Below are 22,884 nucleotides of genomic sequence, written 5' to 3'. Positions count from 1 at the left end.
TCTCTTCTGCCACGAAACAAAATCCTTCCCTATCAAACTTAAAGCGCATACTGCATACCAAAATCATAATTAAGGTCTTCCGTTTCCAACGGAAGACCTTACTATTATTCTGAAAAATTTTCAAATTTCTTATTATTTTTTTTTTTCTTCTAGACGCCAACTTTGATCCTTAATATCTCGCTCGTTTGTTCACCGATTGTTTTGAAATTTTCAGGACTGATAACATGCCGCGTGATGTTGTCGTTGCATATTTTAGTTGAGGAAAATCCCCATCCGGTTTTGAGTTATTCCCCTTTTAGTAAAATTTAACGACTTCTTTTGTCCAGGGGGGTTTAGCTATAACGATGACTGGCAGAGTCTCAAAGATGGGCTGGTTTGGAAGCTAATACATTGAATTTGTGCGAGATATATTTTATTTATTATTTAAATGCAAATAAAAGGGGTGGTATAGATGTTGAAACAAAGGTAAGAAAAAAATTCAAAAAAATTCGCGTATTTTCCGTGTTAGTTTTCTACCTGATAAAAATTTGTTATAACATGTATTTTAAAAGATCTTGGTCTTACCAAGTCCTTTCATTCGGTATACAGAAAAAGGGGCTGACCCCTATAATTAGGGAGTTAGATGCGTCAAAAGTTTCTTGTCAATAACTTGTAAAGGAATAAAAATTTCTAATGCATTATTGAAGCAAAGTTGTAAAGAAATTAATTTTGAATCCTTCCGTGGTATTCAATTTAATGTTTTCGTAATTTATAGCCAGTATTTGCAGAAACAATTGTTGTCAGTTCGGTCCATTTTTGGGGGGGTGCGCACGTTTGGGAGGTTATGAAAGGGCTTTTTGTAATGCACTAACTGATACATGCAGCGCGCAAAAATAATTCTACATAAAATTCCCAAATGTTTTTATTCATATGTACATATTCATTTCATAAAGACGAACGTCTTTGACCTTATTTTTGTTGTTTGTTTCATAACTGTGCCCCTTTCTATATTTAGATGCATTACGAGACTCAGGTAACCGATCGATAGAAGAGTCGCTAGCTGTATTCAGGCCGTCGCCTTGACGACAGTGCATATGCTTGTAGAGCTGGACGTACACATGTGTACGTCCAGCTCAATTTAACGCCCCACTGTGTTACTGTAACAGAGACATTTTGAATTGTTTCAGTACTGGGAGATGTGTTAATAAAATGGTTCGAATGCATGGTAATTAAGGTCTTCCGTTTCCAACGGAAGACCTTACTATTATTCTGAAAAAATTTCAAATTTCTTATTATTTTTTTTTTTCTTCTAGACGCCAACTTTGATCCTTAATATCTCGCTCGTTTGTTCACCGATTGTTTTGAAATTTTCAGGACTGATAACATGCCGCGTGATGTTGTCGTTGCATATTTTAGTTGAGGAAAATCCCCATTCGGTTTTGAGTTATTCCCCTTTTAGTAAAATTTAACGACTTCTTTTGTCCAGGGGGGTTTAGCTATAACGATGGCTGGCAGAGTCTCAAAGATGGGCTGGTTTGGAAGCTAATACATTGAATTTGTGCGAGATATATTTTATTTATTATTTAAATGCAAATAAAAGGGGTGGTATAGATGTTGAAACAAAGGCAAGAAAAAAATTCAAAAAAATTCGCGTATTTTCCGTGTTAGTTTCCTACCTGATAAAAATTTGTTATAACATGTATTTTAAAAGATCTTGGTCTTACCAAGACCTTTCATTCGGTATACAGAAAAAGGGGCTGGCCCCTATAATTAAGGAGTTAGATGCGTCAAAAGTTTCTTGTCAATAACTTGTAAAGGAATAAAAATTTCTAATGCATTATTGAAGCAAAGTTGTAAAGAAATTAATTTTGAATCCTTCCGTGGTATTCAATTTAATGTTTTAGTAATTTATAGCCAGTATTTGCAGAAACAATTGTTGTCAGTTCGGTCCATTTTTGTGGGGGTGCGCACGTTTAGGAGGTTATGAAAGGGCTTTTTGTAATGCACTAACTGATACATGCAGCGCGCAAAAATAATTCTACATAAAATTCCCAAATGTTTTTATTCATATGTACATATTCATTTCATAAAGATGAACGTCTTTGACCTTATTTTTGTTGTTTGTTTCATAACTGTGCCCCTTTCTATATTTAGATGCATTACGAGACTCAGGTAACCGATCGATAGAAGAGTCGCTAGCTGTATTCAGGCCGTCGCCTTGACGACAGTGCATATGCTTGTAGAGCTGGACGTACACATGTTTAACGCCCCACTGTGTTACTGTAACAGAGACATTTTGAATTGTTTCAGTACTGGGAGATGTGTTAATTAAATGGTTCGAATGCATGGTAATTAAACTCAACTTTTCTACAGTACGTATACACGGCCGTCATATAAAGCACAATGTGTATTACTGACATGACAAATGTACGCTGGCAATTTAAACGAACGCGGGATTGCTCCCGATAGAACATTTCTTTTAAAGCAAAACAAAATACTGATTTCCGATGGATATAATATTATCATCGTGGAGATGATTTTAAAAAGTGAACTTAATATTCGTATACGATAATATTTGAATCCAAAGCCGCTATTTTTAAGTAACGGTTATTAGGGATACATGTATTAATTATGACTTGCCCCGCGTTTCACGTTTTTTACTTGCAATGCATCTACAAACGAAAATACCAAACAACCTTCGGCAGCAATTTATAAATAATTTATTACATACTAGTACACAATATTAAAGAGATAATTAAATAAATTGTGCTTTATAATTGTACTCGCTGTCTTCCGTGGAAATAATGGCATGGAAAAAATGTTGTTCAATGTTCATCAAAAACGATGTAGCCTTAGCAATCGAAAATAATTAACAAACTGTATATTGATAGATTGACACATTAACAAACATTCAGACCCGCAATGTATTTTTTGCAAATTCTATAAAATGTAGACTCAATAAGTTAATTTTTCCGTTTGGGGTATTTTGAATCACATGTGTACGCTATGTGTACATGTACATATAGATTAATAGCCATATAGATAAACACTTTCAGTGTTGAATTTTTAAAAGATATTTTGTACATGCAAAGCAATCCAATGCAAGGGCTATTAAATTCGAACAATGTACATACGATAGGGATCGAACTGATACTGGTTCTGCTTGTTCTACAAACAGCGAATGAAATGCGAAGTATTAGGGTGTTATTTTTTAAACAAATAAGTATTGCTCTCTTAAAACCTTGCATTACTAAACAAAGTATTTCATCGGAAGCATTATTAGTTACCTTAGCTGCATATATGTAGCTCTCCTTCTGGAAAAATTGAGTACCATCCGAAATTTTTCATAGCAAAAGCTTTCCAAAAAGCTTGCCTGACTACCCAAATTTATTCAATGGAAGCATGCATGTATCAATTAGACTATCTTATAAGAAATGAAATTTAATTTTCGCTGCGGATCATAAATTATTAAACTGAACGTGCAGAGTTTAGAAGCAATTTCAATCTTTTTCTTCGATCGAGTGCATGTACCTGTATATCACTGGAAATTAAATCATTTCATTATTTTAAATCATTTTAGGAATGTACATGTATCGAATAATCTCAAACAGCCAAATTGAAAATTGAATTTGTTATATATTAGATGCAAAATCAAAGACATTTTGTTATTTCTAACCATATAGGAAAGGATATTCAAACACGTACATGTAGCATCGTTATTTGAAAGTGTGTGTGTGGGGGGGGGGGGGGGGGTTTAGGTGGGCAGCTTCATCAAAAAAAAATCTTGACAAGGAATTTAAAAAATGGGGAATTTTGAAAATCCTAATCCGTAGGTGGGAGGGGGTATTTACATTTTAACTTCAATTTAATTCAATTAGAATTACTTTATTTTTTGGTTCCATTTATTACATGCTCCGACAAAAGTGAAAGATCCATGATATCTCTATTTATTATATGACCAGTTAAGAAAATAGAGTGGGTAAGACCATCTACACATCATGTGCTCTGGCCTAACTTGGACTCGCCCACTAATCGGCGAGCCAAAATTATGAATGAGACGTATTATGGCGCGAAGTCTTTCTTTACCATTCACGCAACAGCTGAGATCTCAGATAGATCCATCGGCATAGATCCACTGGGAGGGTGTCAACTAATAACTACATATATTATACTTTGGATTGAATGTTTTAGAAGAAATCTATCGAATTAACATACACACTTAATTGACTAGCAATTGTTAGATGTACATTTACATTTGTACACGCGAGTGAAACCCTTTTCCAGATGAATGAAATCGCCCAATTGATCGAAAATCGGGTCACACGTACCCCACTTCGGCGAATTACTTGTACGTAGCCCCTCCAGTAAATATTCCAATTATATGAATTTATATTTGTTTTAATTAATCCAAACTGATGATTCTTTGTTAATGATGATAATCCAACACCAACTATTACTTACATTGTACTACTTAGACAATGTGTATCATCTTGCGATGACACCTCCCTCTTTTTTTTTGACCTTTCAAATATGGCAATCTATTTTTAAATCAGGATTACACACGTGCAATGTGAAATGCCCTTTTAATTGAACACTCTTGCTCATTGTGCTTATTACATCCCATATAACGTTTTCATCAATTATGAATATAAATGTTGACACATTAAAGATGCATCCTCAGGCAATTATTAATTCAAGCTTGTGGCCCCCCCCCCCCCCACTTTTTCTCACAGCAACTATTTTTTTTAAAATTTGCTTATAAAAAATTGAATTATCAAGGATGTAAAAAATTTATATAAAAATAAGGAAATTAGGATTGAAATTGGGAGTTTTTTTTTTTTTTGCTTGTCAAGATTTTTTGGATGAGTCTGCCCCCCCCCCCCACACTTTCAAAAAGGATGCTACGTGCCTGCATAAAGATAACAACATTCAAGGGCCTTCCGTCATTTTCAAGCCATGATAAACATGATAAAAAGGACTCTCAAAATAAGAAAATAGACGCAAAGTAAACTGCATTCATGGCATATGTTCACACTGTATGATGTGTCTCAAAATTCCTATTTTGGACTCGTCCACTATAACTACGAAAAAATTAATGAATGAGACATCCTGATTCTGGCGCGGAGTCTTGTAAATGAAATTTCCATTGATCTGAATGGATTTTTCCGTGAGGGTCGGGGTACTAGGTATAAAAACAAATTTAATCGTTCAAAGTTTTGAATTGTTAACAACGATATATCAGATCGAATGTTTTAGAGCGATTTATAAATCCAAAATACAGTCATTTTTAATCTGTTGACGCGTGAGCATATGTATTAAGTAGGCGGGCATCCCTACACCCTATTAATTGAAGACAAATGAAATCGCGTCCAGCAGAACTCCCTGGCATTTTAGTGTTTGTTATTATAAATTTATGATTTTGTTTGTTAATAACAATTCAACATCAATTATTAATTAACAATGTACACTCTAGTACGCTTATACACAGTTTTGTTGCGATGACCCCCCCCCCCCCCCCTCCCCGGACATTATACCTATTTTTAAATCAGGATTACACACGTGCTTGCATGTGCAGAAGACAATCTGGAACTTAACTGATAACTATATCATCTCTTTGGAGATTTATTTCTCCGTAAGCAAATACGTGTAGTAACTGATACATGCAATTGTGAAAACCATAGAGGAATGCATAATCTGCGCATAATAACTAACTGCTTGATGCAATATTTCTTTTTTCCAACATGTTTTAAGTCAATGATAATATGAAAATATATGCTTGACTTCATATCGGAAATTACTCATTTTCTTTATTCCCCTTTTCAATAAACAAAACAAACCAAAAGACCAAATTGATCCAGATAAATAAATTATCAAAAATAAACCTAAAAAACAAACTACACTTTCATCCTTCACCCACAATATTGCCTTTTCGATATTTGTCATCGTGGTAGATCCGTGTAACAATCTATTAAGTAGGTGCTTGCACGACATAGAACCGGCCCTTGCTGATCAACGTTTTCATTAACACATATAAAGGAAAAAAAAATATTTAGATTTTTTCTTGGATTTATTTTGATGTAAATAAAAAAGAGAAGAAATTAGTTCTATAATATATATGCGATGTAAATCTTTTTTCCACGCAATATTTCGTATAAAACAACGAAGAGTAGTATCTTGAAACTTCATTCAAAATTTGATTAGACCTTTAAATTGTAAAATGCTAACATTGAAAATTGTGCCCGATTTCTTTTTTTTAAGATAAAACTTTATTTAAAAAACTGATTCTTTGAGACAAAATAAATAAACATAATCAGTTTGATATTCTCTAAGTGCAGTTCTGTAGCTCTTAGTCTGAAAAAGAATCGGATGGACGACCTAGGACCCAGATCGTCCATCCAAATTTCTTGAATATTACCATTTCTTTCGTACGCGGACGCATGTTGGCCGAATACTCACCAAGACTAAATGGTTCGTATTTTAAGTTTTAACTGCGTTTAAAGGTAATATTGGAATTCCGATAATTTTGAAAATGATTAATTAAATAAAAATGGTTAAAATTACCGTCAAATTACCGGCATCGGCCTTCCCCATGCGCGAATCAAGAAGAGTAGGGTGAGGGTTCCAGACCCCACCCCAACCCCCGCAAAATTTCTTTCCATTACATGTACAATATAAAATTACAAAAATATGCCTCGGACATCCCCAGGCAAACTCAAATAACCGTCAGACACTCAACCCCCACCCCAGGAAAAATTTTCTTATCTGCGCATGCCCCCTCCCCCCCCCCCCCCCTCAAAAAACAAAATTATTCTTCAGAACCCCCTGTAAAATTTCCAGGATCTCCGCATACATTCTAAAAGATTCATTGGCCCTTGCTTTCGATAAAAAATGCGAGTAAAATGTTTGGTCTTTTTACGTTCATACCGGGCATACCCACTGTGTGATTATAATCGTCGTCCATATTCTGTGTATATTGAGTCAATTATGATGATTCGATAAGTTTCTCAAAATAAAATGCACATGCAAAAAAACAACATGCGGCGAATCAAACTTCAGACAACTTTTAAAGATCTGTATTTGCTTATATACATGTACTTTGTTTCTTTTACACAGTGTTTATACATCTAATATTGCACCATGGTCAGGTATCAATTTTTATATTACGTCACAAGTATGACGCAGCTACGACGGAAGACCTAATCGTTGCTTGCAACGAGCTCGTCTCTAGTTAAACTCAACTTTTCTACAGTTCGTATACACGGCCGTCATATAAAGCACAATGTGTATTACTGACATGACAAATGTACGCTGGCAATTTAAACGAACGCGGGATTGCTCCCGATAGAACATTTCTTTTAAAGCAAAACAAAATACTGATTTCCGATGGGTATAATATTATCATCGTGGAGATGATTTTAAAAAGTGAACTTATATTCGTATACGATAATATTTGAATCCAAAGCCGCTATTTTTAAGTAACGGTTATTAGGGACATGCGCGGATCCAGAAAATTTTTCCAGGGGGGGTCCGAAGGATAATTGTGTTTGCCAGGGGGGGGTCCGAGGCATATTTTCGATAATTTTACTATGTAAATTTAATAAATTTTCATTTTCCAGGGGGGGTCGGGACCCCCCGACCCCCCCTCTAGATCCGCGCATGAGGGATATTAATTATGACTTGCCCCGCGTTTCACGTTTTTTACTTGCAATGCATCTACAAACGAAAATACCAAACAACCTTCGGTTTATAAATTATTTATTACATACTAGTACACAATATTAAAGAGATAATTAAATAAATTGTGCTTTATAATTGTACTCGCTATCTTCCATGGAAATAATGGCATGGAAAAAATGTTATTCAATGTTCATCAAAAACGATGTAGCCTTAGCAATCGAAAATAATTAACAAACTGTTTATTGATAGATTGACACATTAACAAACATTCAGACCCGCAATGTATTTTTTGCAAATTCTATAAAATGTAGACTCAATAAGTGAATTTTTCCGTTTGGGGTATTTTGAATCACATGTGTACGCTATGTGTACATGTACATATAGATTAATAGCCATATAGATAAACACTTTCAGTGTTGAATTTTTAAAAGATATTTTGTACATGCAAAGCAATGCAATGCAAGGGCTATTAAATTCGAACAATGTACATACGGTAGGGATCGAACTGATACTGGTTCTGCTTGTTCTACAAACAGCGAATGAAATGTGAAGTATTAGGGTTTTATTTTTTAAACAAATAAGTATTGCTCTCTTAAAACCTTGCATTACTAAACAAAGTATTTCATCGGAAGCATTATTAGTTACCTTAGCTGCATATATGTAGCTCTCCGTCTGGAAAAAATGAGTACCATCCGAAATTTTTCATACAAGTTGCAGCTAACATTACCTTAGAATTGCCGCTGTTCATAAATTCATTAAAAGACGCGCAGATTCAAGTAGTTATATGTCGTTTGATATGGGATTTATGATGTCTATTTATATTATTTTAATTAAAGACAGACGAGACGTTCCTCAATTTTATATAATTTTCCTTGATATTTCATTCCTTATTTATTAACATTTAAACCTGTTAATTCCAAAAAATTTAGAGTACATTACCAGGCTCGTTTTGGAGCTAGAATATTTCGAACTTTCCTTAAAATAGCACGCAAAATGCATTTGAATGCTTATAAGTAAAGTCATACATTTGTACTATATATTTTAATATGAACACTTTATATTCAAACCAAAAAAATCATATTACATAAAAATTTAATTATGAAATAACAAAGTGGAAATCTTAATTCACATTGTGGAGATAGGAAAAAATGGAAGATACATGAAGGTCGCGTCTGACCTTAATATTATACAAGCAATAGCTTTCCAAAAGCTTGCCTGACTACCCAAATTTATTCAATGGAAGCATGCATGTATCAATTAGGCTATCTTATAAGAAATGAAATTTAATTTTCGCTGCGGATCATAAATTATTAAACTGAACGTGCAGAGTTTAGAAGCAATTTCAATCTTTTTCTTCGATCGAGTGCATGTACCTGTATATCACTGGAAATTAAATCATTTCATTATTTTAAATCATTTTAGGAATGTACATGTATCGAATAATCTCAAACAGCCATATTGAAAATTGAATTTGTTATATATTAGATGCAAAATCAAAGACATTTTGTTATTTCTAACCATATAGGAAAGGATATTCAAACACGTACATTTAGCATCGTTATTTGAAAGTGTGTGTGTGTGGGGGGGGGGGGGTAGGTGGGCAGCTTCATCAAAAAAAATTTTGACAAGCAATTCAAAAAATGGGGAATTTTAAAAATCCTAATCCGTAGGTGGGAGGGGGTATTTACATTTTAACTTCAATTTAATTCAATTAGAATTACTTTATTTTTTGGTTCCATTTATTACATGCTCCGACAAAATTGAAAGATCCATGATATCTCTATTTATTATATGACCAGTTAAGAAAATAGAGTGGGTAAGACCATCTACACATCATGTGCTCTGGCCTAACTTGGACTCGCCCACAAATCGGCGAGCCAAAATTATGAATGAGACGTATTATGGCGCGAAATCTTTCTTTACCATTCACGCAACAGCTGAGATCTCAGATAGATCCATCGGCATAGATCCATTGGGAGGGTGTCCACTATTAACTACATATATTATACTTTGGATTGAATGTTTTAGAAGAAATCTATCGAATTAACGTACACACTTAATTGACTAACAATTCTTTGATGTACATTTACATTTGTACACGCGAGTGAAACCCTTTTCCAGATGAATGAAATCGCCCAATTGATCAAAAATCGGGTCACACGTACCCCACTTCGGCGAATTACTTGTACGTAGCCCCTCCAGTAAATATTCCAATTATATGAATTTATATTTGTTTTAATAAATCCAAACTGATGATTCTTTGTTAATGATGATAATCCAACACCAACTATTACTTACATTGTACTACTTAGACAATGTGTATCATCTTTTTGCGATGACACCTCCCTCTTTTTCTTTTTTTTTGACCTTTCAAATATGGCAATCTATTTTTAAATCAGGATTACACACGTGCAATGTGAAAACCCTTTTCATTGAACACTCTTGCTTATTACATCCCATATAACGTTTTCATCAATTATGAATATAAATGTTGACACATTAAAGGCAATTATTAATTCAAGCTTGTGAGTGCCCCCCCCCCCCCCCCCCCGCACTTTTTCTCACAGCAACTAATTTTTTTAAAATAAGGATTGAAATTGAAGTTATATACATACTACGCCAGACCCCCCCCCCCCCCCCGGATTAGGATTTTGAAGATTTTGGGAAAGTTTCTTTTTTTTTTTTTTTTTGCTTTTGGATGAGTCTGCCCCCCCCCCCCCCCCCCCCACTTTCAAAAAGGATGCTACGTGCCTGCATAAAAATAACAACATTCAACAACATTCAAGGGCCTTCCGTCATTTTCAAGCCATGATAAACATGATAAAAAGGACTCTCAAAATAAGAAAATAGACGCAAAGTAAACTGCATTCATGGCATATGTTCACATTGTATGATGTGTCTCAAAATTCCTATTTTGGACTCGTCCACTATAACTACGAAAAAATTAATGAATGAGACATTCTGATTCTGGCGCGGAGTCTTGTAAATGAAATTTCCATTGATCTGAATGGATTTTTCCGTGAGGGTCGGGGTAGGTATAAAAATAAATTTAATCGTTCAAAGTTTTGAATTGTTAACAACGATATATCAGATCGAATGTTTTAGAACGATTTATAAATCCAAAATACAGTCATTTTTAATCGGTTGACGCGTGAGCATATGTATTAAGTAGGCGGGCATCCTTACACCCTATTAATTGAAGACAGATGAAATCGCGTCCAGCAGAACTCCCTGGCATTTTAGTGTTTGTTATTATAAATTTATGATTTTGTTTGTTAATAACAATTCAACATCAATCATTAATTAACAATGTACACTCTAGTACGCTAATACACAATTTTGTTGCGATGACCCCCCCCCCCCCCCGGCCATTATACCTATTTTAAAATCAGGATTACACAGGTGCTTGCATGTGCAGAAGACAATCTGGAACTTAACTGATAACTATATCATCTCTTTGGAAATTTATTTCTCCGTAAGCAAATACGTGTAGTAACTGATACATGCAATTGTGAAAACAATAGAGGAATGCATGATCTGCGCATAATAACTAACTGCTTGATACAATATTTCTTTTTTCCAACATGTTTTAAGTCAATGATAATATGAAAATATATGCTTGACTTCATATCGGAAATTACTCATTTTCTTTATTCCCCTTTTCAATAAACAAAACAAACCAGCAGACCAAATTGATCCCGATAAATATAATTATCAAAAATAAACCTAAAAAACAAACTACACTTTCATCCTTCACCCACAATATTGCCTTTTCGATATTTGTCATCGTGGTAGATCCGTGTAACAATCTATTAAGTAGGTGCTTGCACGACATAGAACCGGCCCTTGCTGATCAACGTTTTCATTAACACATATAAAGGAAAAAATTATATTTAGATTTTTTCTTGGATTTATTTTGCTGTAAATAAAAAAGAGAAGAAATTAGTTCTATAATATATATGCGATGTAAATCTTTTTTCCATGCAATATTTCGTATAAAACAACGAAGAGTAGTATCTTGAAACTTCATTCAAAATTTTATTAGACCTTTAAATTGTAAAATGCTTACATTGAAAATTGGGCCAGATTTTTTTTTTTTTATTGATTAAAAAACTGATTCTTTGAGAGAAAATGAATTGACATAATCAGTTTGACATTCTCTAAGTGCAGTTCTGTAGCTCTTAGTCTGAAAAAGAATCGGATGGACGACCTAGGACCCAGATCGTCCATCCAAATTTCTTGAATATTGCCATTTCTTTCGTACGCGGACGCATGTTGGCCGAATACTCACTGAGACTAAATGGTTCGTATTTTAAGTTTTAACTGCGTTTAAAGGTACTATTTGAATTCCGATAATTTTGAAAATGATTAATTAAATGAAAATGGTTAAAATTACCGTTAAATTACCGGCATCGGTCTTCCCCATGCGCGAATCTAGAAGAGTAGGGTGAGGGTTCCAGACCCCACCCCAACCCCCGCAAAATTTCTTTCCATTACATGTACAATATAAAATTACAAAAATATGCCTCGGACATCCCCAGGCAAACTCAAATAACCGTCAGACACTCACCCCCCCCCACCCCAGGAAAATTTTTCTTATCCGCGCATGCCCCCTCCCCCCCCCCCCCCCTCAAAAAACAAAATTATTCTTCAGAACCCCCTGTAAAATTTCCAGGATCTCCGCATACATTCTAAAAGATTCATTGGCCCTTGCTTTCGATAAAAAGTGCGAGTAAAATGTTTGGTCTTTTTACGTTCATACCGGGCATACCCACTGTGTGATTATAATCGTCGTCCATATATATTCTGTGTATATTGAGTCAATGATGATGAGATAAGTTTCTCAAAATAAAATGCACATGCAAAAAAAACAACATGCGGCGAATCAAACTTCAGACAACTTTTAAAGATCTGTATTTGCTTATATACATGTACTTTGTTTCTTTTACACAGTGTTTATACATCTAATATTGCACCATGGTCAGGTATCAATTTTTGTATTACGTCACAAGTATGACGCAGCTACGACGGAAGACCTAATCGTTGCTTGCAACGAGCTCGTCTCTAGTTCCCAACTACTATTACTTCGGTCACCGTAGAGAACAGATTCTTCATACCAGGCTTAGACTAAAATGCAGCACTTTAAAACATCACCTTTTCAGTCGCAATATAGTTAATAATCCACTCTGCTCATGCGGTAAACCCGAAACTAACGAACACTATCTTCTTGAATGCCCCCTATATACCAATGCAAGAATGTTGCACCTGGATACTATACCTTTCCAAACTGACGTCTACATATTACTATATGGGGATACAAATCTTTCTTCAGCAAATAATGAAACAATTGTCAAAGCAGTTCACAAATTTATTTCAGCTGTCTTCATTTACCTTATACATTCATATATGTCGGAAATTTGAAAATATTCTTTTTCAGCACAACCATTATGTGTTGTACAAAATATATAGTTCTGGGTCGATCCTGGAAGGTGACATATAACCGTCACTCAAAAACTATACACCATGCAAACAAGATGCCTCCGCAAGATTCCAAAGGTATTCTGGCCAACCGAGATCAGCGACGAAGAGCTGTACAAATTAACTTAAACAGCTGCCATATGCAAAGAAAAACGATGAAAGTTGATCGGCCATGTTCTGAGAAAAGAAACATCAGAGATACCAATTAGGGTAGCTTTATGATGAACGCCATCTGAGGAAAAAGATATAGAGAGCGACCAGAGAAGGCATGGCGGAGGTCCGAGTAGAAAAGATGACATTAAACATCACGGATAGACTTGGGGCATCATGCAGCAGATGTCGAAATGGGGGTCTTCAGTGAGGGCCTCATGTGCTCTAAGTACATGACAGTAAAGCATGCATAAGTAAGTACATGTAAGTACATGCAAGTACTTAATTTTATAAATTTGATATAGTCATGCACTTATTTTAATACGATAAAATAAAATTCAGTAAAGTCTGTAAACATTTTGTGCATTGTGTGAAGAGTTTGTGGTATTCACGATAATGCAACACAAAAATATTGCTAATTAAGGATTCTCGCACATATGCATTAGCCATGCACATACTTGTGTGTAAATTTTAGAAAAAATTTCAGGGGACACCCGGGTTCGAACCGGGGACCTCTCGATCTGCAGTCGAATGCTCTACCACTGAGCTATATCCCCTCTTGTTCAGAGAAAGGTATTAAATCATTATTCAAAAATAAATAATACATTAATGCATGTAAAAAGGCTCTTGATAAACCAGAATATTCAAAGATGCTTTAAGATATTCTCATTTGGTACGTACTGAATTTTTGGTAAATGAACAAATCTGTATCAACGATGTAACCTTCTCATGTGCATTGCATATCCGGATTCAACCAGTTCCGGTTTTTATATTTACGTTTCGAAAACACACGTGGGAAGAACCACATGGTTTGACAGATACTGAGATAGCTTTTGAGAGGTATCCCTAGAAAAGACTCAACTTTAATGAAAAACAGCGAAGGTAAATGTTTAATCGATTACAAATAATGAACGGAAAGCTGTGTGTTAGTGAGGCATTGCTTGTTCTTACAAAAATACAACTGTGTGTGGCCCGATGTGTGGATTTGTTTACGGTTTTCAATGACGAGACATGACGAGAAAGATACTTGTTTATATTCGTTAGTTTTATCTGTTTATTTCCACGTATCTTACTTGATGCACAGGGGCTTGTGTAGAAAAAAAACCATCTGTAAGAAAAGTGGCACCTTAAAGGAAAAATATAAGATACCCCTTTTTAATGTTTTGGTTCTAATATACAACCCCCTGTACTTGCTGAAGCTCATATATATAAATTTTGCTTCATTGCTCAGTTTACACGACATGGTACAATACGCAAGTGTAAAACTGCATTTTTTTTCATAGTCATAGAATAGTTTCTGTGCTGGCGAACGTTTTCCGTGCCACAGTTTCCATTGGCGGATCCAGAGGGGGGGTTCCGGGGGTCAGAACCCCCCCTTTCTCTGGGACATGAATTTTTTGGAAAACTTGTAATGCCTATTTAAAGGCAATTATTACCATATATACTATAAATATTTTAATTATCTCAAATAAATGCTTTTAAAATTGCTCATTTAAAGAATTTCCTATGCGGGTTATGCTATTTTTTTGGAATGCTAGCTACCTTCATACCTGAATCACAAACGAGGTTTTATTTTTGTTTCCAAGAATCGGAAATTACGTTACAAAAATACTGTGTAAGGGGTTTATATGTAAACCATTATGTAAATACACAACTTTTCAAAACTTTCTTGAATATGATCGCATCTGTACTAGTGCCGGGTGATGTGGCTCACCCATTACAGAGGTCACATCAAGTTCCCTGGGACGACTATTGTTTGTACTATTGTATTACACACGTACCATCTATTCAGCAGATAAGTTATCCCCATTTTTTGTCATATCCTATCATTTAGACCTTTATTTAAGATGGCAATCGATAGAAATCAAAATCGATAAATAGTTCAGAATTTAAACATCAAAGACATAAAAAAAATTGACCAAAATATTTATATTTATAATAGCTTGTCGTAATAATTCTGAATCATTTTTTTTAGTGTTTCTTTCTATTAAGCATAGACGCACGTTCTCATTGCTGGAGACTTGGATTTTTTTTCTAAGGCTAGAAATTGTGCAAATCTTCCTTACCTAACCCAAAACGCTTAATAAATGCAGGGCACCCTGATATTAAAATAGTTATGAAATACATGTAGATATTGACGAGATAACTGTTAATTAATTTACGCAAGGTAAACGTTCAAACGGCCTTGTTTATTGACAAATAATGAATTTTGCACGTATTGATTATCATCAGTTGGAACCCCCCCTTTTCCAAATTGCTGGATCCGCCTCTGGTTTCTGTGCTATTTTGCCCATCGCACAGAGAATTGTTGTCAAAATTCACATATTTGCTATAAGCTGCAGCAGCATAATTGATTTTTTATAGATGGTGTTGCTGTGTTCAATAGACTTCATATTGTCCTCATTGCCAATGGATATATATATCATTATGGTATAACATTCATTGACATTTAGTCTCAACATATTTTTAGACCAATATAATTTTTAGACCAAAGATTGGGATCACGATGTACTTTCTTGATTTATAATTCCTATTTTAAGACAAAAATATATACCGGTACATAAGAAACCCCTCTCCTACATGGTATGATATATAAATCATTCACTCCACTTACTTGATACGTTTTCTGATGTGTATGTTCACAGGTGATGAAGAAAGCCAGAAGTAGGCCAGAATTGTCCAAACCAGATCAAAGTGATGACCCACAAAAGGCAGGTGTTTTACCTTACTCAGGTGTTTTACCTTACTCACACGTAATCGATAGGTAACTGTAGAGAATATGTAGAAAAAGATGTATTCATTGATCTTTTTATAACTCGGTGATTTAATACAGTACCTGTAAACCAACTGTTATTCGCGTGCGAGAAATTTTTGTGAGGTTCATGAGAGCCTCATTGTCACAATATTTCTTGCCATAGACGAGTATTTATTGTACAATTGTGACAAAAAGAATATTGTGGATAATGCTTTGTCACGAAAATTTGGTCACGAAAATTTGTCGCCGCGAACCAGGTCATCTCAGGTAATTAGCGAAATAAAGTTGTCGCGAATAACAGTTGGTTTGCATTATATCATAACATGTAATACAGTTCTGTGGGATTAAACATATAGAATTTTATTATACCTCTGTGAATATTTTCAATGTAAAATTACAAAGAAGAAACATGCTATTCTATGTTACAGTGAAGTCCTTTCTGTGATGTCCATGGTGAATAGTCATATCATATAAATAGTGCCTGTTTGGGAGGGTAACAGTTGAAATTGACACCCCGAGAAAACCATTGTCAACCGACGCGAAGCGGAGGTTGACAATGGTTTTCGAGGGGTGTCAATTTCAACTGTTATCCTCCCAAACAGGCACTATTTATTTTTTTATACTGAATGTCTTTTTTAAAATTTTTAAGAAAATTTTACTGCTTTTATATAGGAATAACGTGAATTCTACAGCGAACCGTACGCGCATAATTTTCGCGCATGTAACATTTTTTAATGTTACCCGTTGCCAACTGCGTTGCTAATGTTGAGGGTAATAGTAAATATTATTAACTGCGTCTTAACCAATCAGATTTCAGTATTTAACATGAAAGTATAACAATCAAAACTATTCAATGACGGCATTTGATATCCCTTGTTTTTAAACTCAGAACACCTCTAGTGTAATCTTAAGTCTCTACGTTAAACTCAAAGTCCAATAAATCTCATTTGTTTATCGTCAAGGAAATCTGTATCGCCGAAAAATAAAGTTTTCTTCAGAATAATAAAATACCTATTTACTGATTATTTGGACAATAGCTCTATAACAGTGAAAATATTTTTGACTTTGTCGTAAGTTCTTCTGTAAAACGCAGCCCAGCCATGTTATAATAAATGGTGGTGGGTTTATCTTTGATCTGCTTGAGTAATAGTACCGATACCATTGATACCATCATATTCTTTTTGAGGTTCCTAAAGTTTAGATCGAGTAGAAATGTGCATGTATTACAGGGGTCTCTTACCAGACAGTTCATATTCATCTTCCTAACCCCACTGTTAATCTTTCACAGGCTTGCAGCGATTTTTTAAAGGCCCTAATACAGCTGATATTTGGCAATTTCATTTCCCCTTCCACAAATTAGTGGGGGGTTTTTTCCAAATAGAAGATGGTTCTTCCCAATTGAAATCATGAAAATTGTTAACATGAAGCTTTTGATGTAGGAATTAACAAAACACCAAAAGAAACTGAAAGTAGATTCGACAAAAACAATGTGGTCCTGACAGCAGCATGTTACAATGCTAAATATTTATTATAATCTGCAAAAGTAGTCATTTTCCCCAATTTATCAGAAAATGTCCAACGCTGATGCTGATATATCCCATTTCAAATGGGGGATGATGGTGGGGGGAAGGTACAAAAAACAAAAAAATCTTTTGCTTGTTCTTTGTGGTAATCTAATGGTATTTTTATCGCTTTACAGGTTCTTCTTCAAGTGGGTCAGTTGTTGACGGCCCCAGATCAAGCTGAGAGAATTTGCCAGGTGTGCAGAAGGAATATTCTTGATCTCGTGTACCGAGCCAGAGATGTGGTCAATGAGATACGAGATGAGAGATCTCGTGGTAGACAAAAGCAGGTTTACTGCATGGCTTTATCTCGAGTTCTTCAACTTTGTCCTTACGTCATAGGGTAAGTAAAGAATGACTTATTTAAGCATGCATGAGTCACATTGAGTCTAAGGATGTTTCTATAGCTAGTTGAGGTCTCTAGTGTTCAAAAGTAAGACATTTTTATCAGACTGAACTAATCTTGCACTTTTTTTCCACCCAAGAAAAAAATCTTAATTAAAAAAATTAAAGAATTGATATCATTTATAAATAATTTAAAATAGGATAAAGAGACAAAAGATGAAATCTCAATCACAACTGACTGAAATACGGTATACAGGGAAATATCGCCCCCATTTTATTTTCACCCCTTTTGCCCTCGTTGCTAATGGGCGAATTTAAAACTGGGCAAATTCCAATGACTCATATTATCTTTCTTTAAACACAACTGTGTCTAGGCAAATTCAAGAAGAGGAGAAACTGTTTTCAAGTGTAGAAGGGCGTAAATTACACTGAGCGAAAATTACCCTTTATACAGTATTCTAATCAGACTTTTTTTTAAACTAGGCAATGATAGTTTCATACATGGAATGGTATTCTTTTCATTTGAATTTGAAAAAAAAAAACGGTGACCATGATATGATTTTTTTTATAGAATGTACTTTTTACAGCAACACAATCAATGTAACAACAGAATGTAGAGTGGGTAAACACACCCCCCCCCAACATCTTTGCTGTGAACTTTTTTACACCAAAATCCTTAGAGGACAAGACTAGCCTTGTGCCTCAGAGAAAAAAAATGTCCTATTGTCCATGATATTTATGAGTGCTTACAGGTATTATATTAAACGTCAGCAATCGGTGTTTTGTAGGTTTGTGGATAGTTACGTCAGATCCTGTGACGGATTCTTCCATGAAAAAAATAACTGGGCGCAGCAGGTTAGTGGCATCTTAAGTCATCAATCATCTTCCCATTCCAGTATATAAAGGTCACAGTCTAATCCAAATTGGTTTTAGAAATGGATGAAAGCAAAGAAATATCTGTCTATTTTTTTTTTTTTGCTTGCAGTTTAGCCTTGAATTGAGTAAAGCAACCTTGACCTTGACTCGCAGTCTTCCCAGCATTCCCTTTAACCTCTCTGCACTTGTGTCATTTGTGACGGAGGACTCCATCAAACTTGACCCTGAGGCTCTCTGGTAAATAATTAGGAGATAAAATTCAAAGCCTTTGTATAAATTTGAACATATTTTACTTGGAATGAGTATGTTTGTGATTCATTGGTTATATATCTTCACTATCAATGATTCAATGATATTGGGGAAAATCAATTAAAGGGGTTAAGCACATATTTTTTTTTGTGTAGGAACATAGTTAGCTCTGTTGGAGAGCTGGTTCGGTTGTCAGGGAAACAGAAGAAATGTCTGTTACAGCTGATCTTGTCATCAAGGGCGACAGAAACTCAGTCAGAGAATGGGGAATCCCAGAAGAAGAAAAAGAAGAGCAGTAAGCGTGACCGGGGCGGAGGGTCAGGGAGCAGGGGGACAGCATTGATGAGAAATGGCTGGGACGAGGAGCTAGCCAGGTAGGTGTTTGTGTGTGTGTGTGTTGGGGGGCGTAGGGGAGGAGTGTGGGGAGGGGAGGGGGATGTTAGTGTCAGAGAGAGAGCATTGCAGTATTCAATAATTTAATGTCTGAGCAATCAATAGAGCAGAAGGTTTTTCCTGAGGTGTTGGGAACAGCTCAGTGTGTTCTATTGACCGAGACCATTGACAGTCTATTGACCGTCGGTCTTATAGATCCCAGTGTATTGACCGACAGTCTAATAGATCCCAGTGTATTCACCGGCAGTCTAATAGATCCCAGTGTATTGACCGACAGTCTAATAGATCCTAGTCTATTGACCGGCGGTCTAATAGATCCCAGTCAATTGACCGGCGGTCTAATAGATCCCAGTCTATTGACCGGAGGTCTAATAGATCCCAGTCTATTGACCGGAGGTCTAATAGATCCCAGTGTATTGACCGGTGGTCTAATAGGTCCCAGTCTATTGACGGACAGTGTAATAGATCCCAGTGTATTGACGGACAGTCTAATAGATCCCAGTGTATTCACCGGCAGTCTAATAGATCCCAGTGTATTGACCATTGGTCCATTAGATCCCAGTGTGTTGACCGGCGGTACAATAGATCCCAGTCTGTTGACCAGCGGTCAAATAGATCCCAGTCTATCGACTGGAGGGCTAATAGATCCCTTTCTTTTGACTGTCAGTACATTAGATCCCAGTCTATTAACCAGAGGGCTAATAGATCCCAGTCTATTGACCGGCGGTCTAATAGATCCCAGTCTATTGACCGTAGGTCTAATACATCCCAGTGTATTGACGGACAGTGTAATAGATCCCAGTGTATTGACGGACAGTGTAATAGATCCCAGTGTATTCACCGGCAGTCTAATAGATCCCAGTGTATTCACCGGTAGTCTAATAGATCCCAGTGTATTCACTGGCAGTCTAATAGATCCCAGTGTATTCACCGGCAGTCTAATAGATCCCAGTGTATTCACCGGCGGTCTAATAGATCCCAGTCTATTGACCGGCGGTCTAATAGATCCCAGTCTATTGACTGGCGGTCTAATAGATCCCAGTCTATTGACTGGAGGTCTAATAGATCCCAGTGTATTGACCGGCGGTCTAATAGGTCCCAGTCTATTGACTGAGTGTAATAGATCCCAGTGTATTGATGGACAGTGTAATAGATCCCAGTGTATTCACCGGCAGTCTAATAGATCCCAGTGTATTCACCGGCAGTCTAATAGATCCCAGTGTATTCACCGGCGGTCAAATAGATCCCAGTGTATTGACCAGAGGGCTAATAGATCCCTTTCTTTTGACCGTCATTACATTAGATCCCAGTCTATTGACCTGCGGTCTAATACATTGTAGATCCCATTCTATTGACCAAAGGGCTAATAGATCCCATTGTATTGACCGGCGGTCTAATAGATCCCAGTGTGTTGACAGCAGGGATGGGGTAATGGTAATTTGTAATGGTAATTGAGTGTAATTAATTACAAATTTTGATGTAATTGAAAGTAATGTGTAATTGACACATTTTTCAATTACATGTAATGGTAATTTAATTAATTACTTTCAAAAAAAGGCATGTAATTCAAATTACTTTTCAATTACTTTCAATTACACTGATGAGTGTTAATATGAATAAGAAAGCTGTCCACTATCCATTGTCCCCCACACTTCCAATAGTACAAAAGTATAAAACAATACAAATACAAGATCAAATTAGGAAGAGTACTTAAATGCATTTAACTTTTATCAAATATACATGTAGTTTTTTTTTTATGTAAACATATTCACTATCTAATAATGAGCTTCCTAAACTTATGTCAGATATATGAATGTCAATGTTTTTCATATTTATTAATTTGTTAGGGACCAAATAATTTTGATGGTATACTCAATCTCTTTTACCTAAAAATTTTATTATTTTATTGGAATAATTAATGTTTCCAATTATTAACTGAGTTGATTAAAAAATTATGTTTATTTTACAAATAAAATCAATGTTATTTGAATTGTATAAACTATTTAGTCATGCTTTTTAATTGCCAGTTTGCCTAGAGCTATGGCTTCAATAAGGTTTTTAAGTTTTTGTTGCCAAATCTTGGTGGGTTTCCTTAATGGCCAATAGACCAATAGGTGTGAATTGTGTTTTGATAGCAATTATAGTCTGCTCTCAACCCCAGATTTACCTAGTAACCTGTATTTTTCGAATTTTTAAAGAAGAATCTAGTTGAGATAAATGTTTACTTTCAGTGTCCCAGAAAAGACTTGCCAATGTAGACATGATAGGTGTAGGTTAACGATCTCCGATCCTTAGCAATCTTTGATAACTTGGAATTTTTTATTTGTACCATAGATCTGCCTTTTATATCTAGACAAAGTCTTGTAGCGTTAATATTACACTTAACTCTTCAAAGTACTGCTTGGCCTAATGGCTCCACGGAGACCTAAAACATACAGGATAAGGGGTTTGAACCACCGATGCACCAGTTCAACAGTCTTTCCCTCTAATTTGATCTCAACTTGTATATTTATTCCATATATTTATCCATCGCGGCCTGAGTTGCAATAACTTCATAAAATGCATGGATACCATAAAGAAAATATCTTTCTATTTTATTTCACTTACTAAGTTTGAATGATAAATAACATTTTAATGATGAAAAATATACTTTGAGGCTGAGAATCGGAGAACCTTAAGGGATACTGAACAATTAATAATCATTAAATGAAACTGTAAACATGTGTAGGTGTTGTTGCTAAATAATTAGTAAATTTTCATGACAAAATTTGTACATGTCATATCTGCTTTAATTCAATAAATGTATTTTTCTCAAATGTAATGTGTAATTTAATTAATTACATTTGCAAAATAATTGTAATTTAATTAATTACATTTGGAAATCATTGTAATGGTAATGGTAATTTAATTGAAGGTTTTAAGCAAGTTATTGTAATTTAATTAATTACTTTCAAATGTAATTGACCCCATCCCTGGTTGACAGACAGTCTAATAGATCCCAGTTTGTTGACAGACAGTCTAATAGATCCCAGTCTGTTGAACGGCAATTCAATACTTTGGTTTCCATTGTAAGATACACAATACAGAAAAGACGAATACATTTAGTTTGAATAAAACAACAAAATCCTTTAGGTAAGGTACTTGTGGTTCTTTTAAAAAGGAGGTAAAAGTAATTATAACATTATAAGTAAACTCTAAAAGCCTTTTTTTTTTTATCGTGGTTGAAATCAAGTGAGAAAAAGGTTATGTAGTAAAATGCTTTAATGTAGATGAGTTTGCATTAAGCCGTTTTAATATGTTGATTTATCTTTACTCTGAAGTATATTTATTCAAACTTATTGATAAACATTGATGATCTGGGGCAATACATTTTGGGCATTTTGTTTTTTGAATATCAGTGTCTGATAATTATGATATGTG

The 22,884-nt window shown here is 35.1% G+C and overlaps 2 protein-coding genes and 1 non-coding gene across 3 annotated transcripts in view; 1 reads left to right on the top strand and 2 right to left on the bottom strand.

Annotated features, from left to right (window-relative positions):
• The window catches only part of LOC117680609 (E3 ubiquitin-protein ligase TRIM71), a 235,721-nt gene that overhangs the window by 16,841 nt on the left and 195,996 nt on the right, over positions 1-22,884 (bottom strand). The gene's annotated exons all lie outside the window — the stretch shown is intronic.
• On the bottom strand, positions 13,770-13,841 carry Trnac-gca (transfer RNA cysteine (anticodon GCA)). Its single transcript has one exon. It is a non-coding gene; the product is annotated as a tRNA-Cys (tRNA).
• The window catches only part of LOC105332697 (midasin), a 102,956-nt gene continuing 94,131 nt past the window's right edge, over positions 14,060-22,884 (top strand). Inside the window, exons 1-6 of the mRNA XM_066072569.1 lie at positions 14,060-14,166; positions 15,930-15,995; positions 17,739-17,944; positions 18,735-18,801; positions 18,932-19,059; positions 19,227-19,445. Of these exons, the coding sequence (XP_065928641.1) occupies positions 15,933-15,995; positions 17,739-17,944; positions 18,735-18,801; positions 18,932-19,059; positions 19,227-19,445 (683 nt within the window). The 5' untranslated portion in view covers positions 14,060-14,166; positions 15,930-15,932. The remainder of the gene's footprint in view (positions 14,167-15,929; positions 15,996-17,738; positions 17,945-18,734; positions 18,802-18,931; positions 19,060-19,226; positions 19,446-22,884) is intronic.

The sequence above is a fragment of the Magallana gigas genome, chromosome 9 (genome assembly GCF_963853765.1).
Source record: "Magallana gigas chromosome 9, xbMagGiga1.1, whole genome shotgun sequence".
NCBI classification, from domain to species: Eukaryota; Metazoa; Mollusca; class Bivalvia; order Ostreida; family Ostreidae; genus Magallana; species Magallana gigas.
Note: the sequence above shows the minus strand (reverse complement) of the source record. Positions and strands in the feature narration are given on the sequence as shown.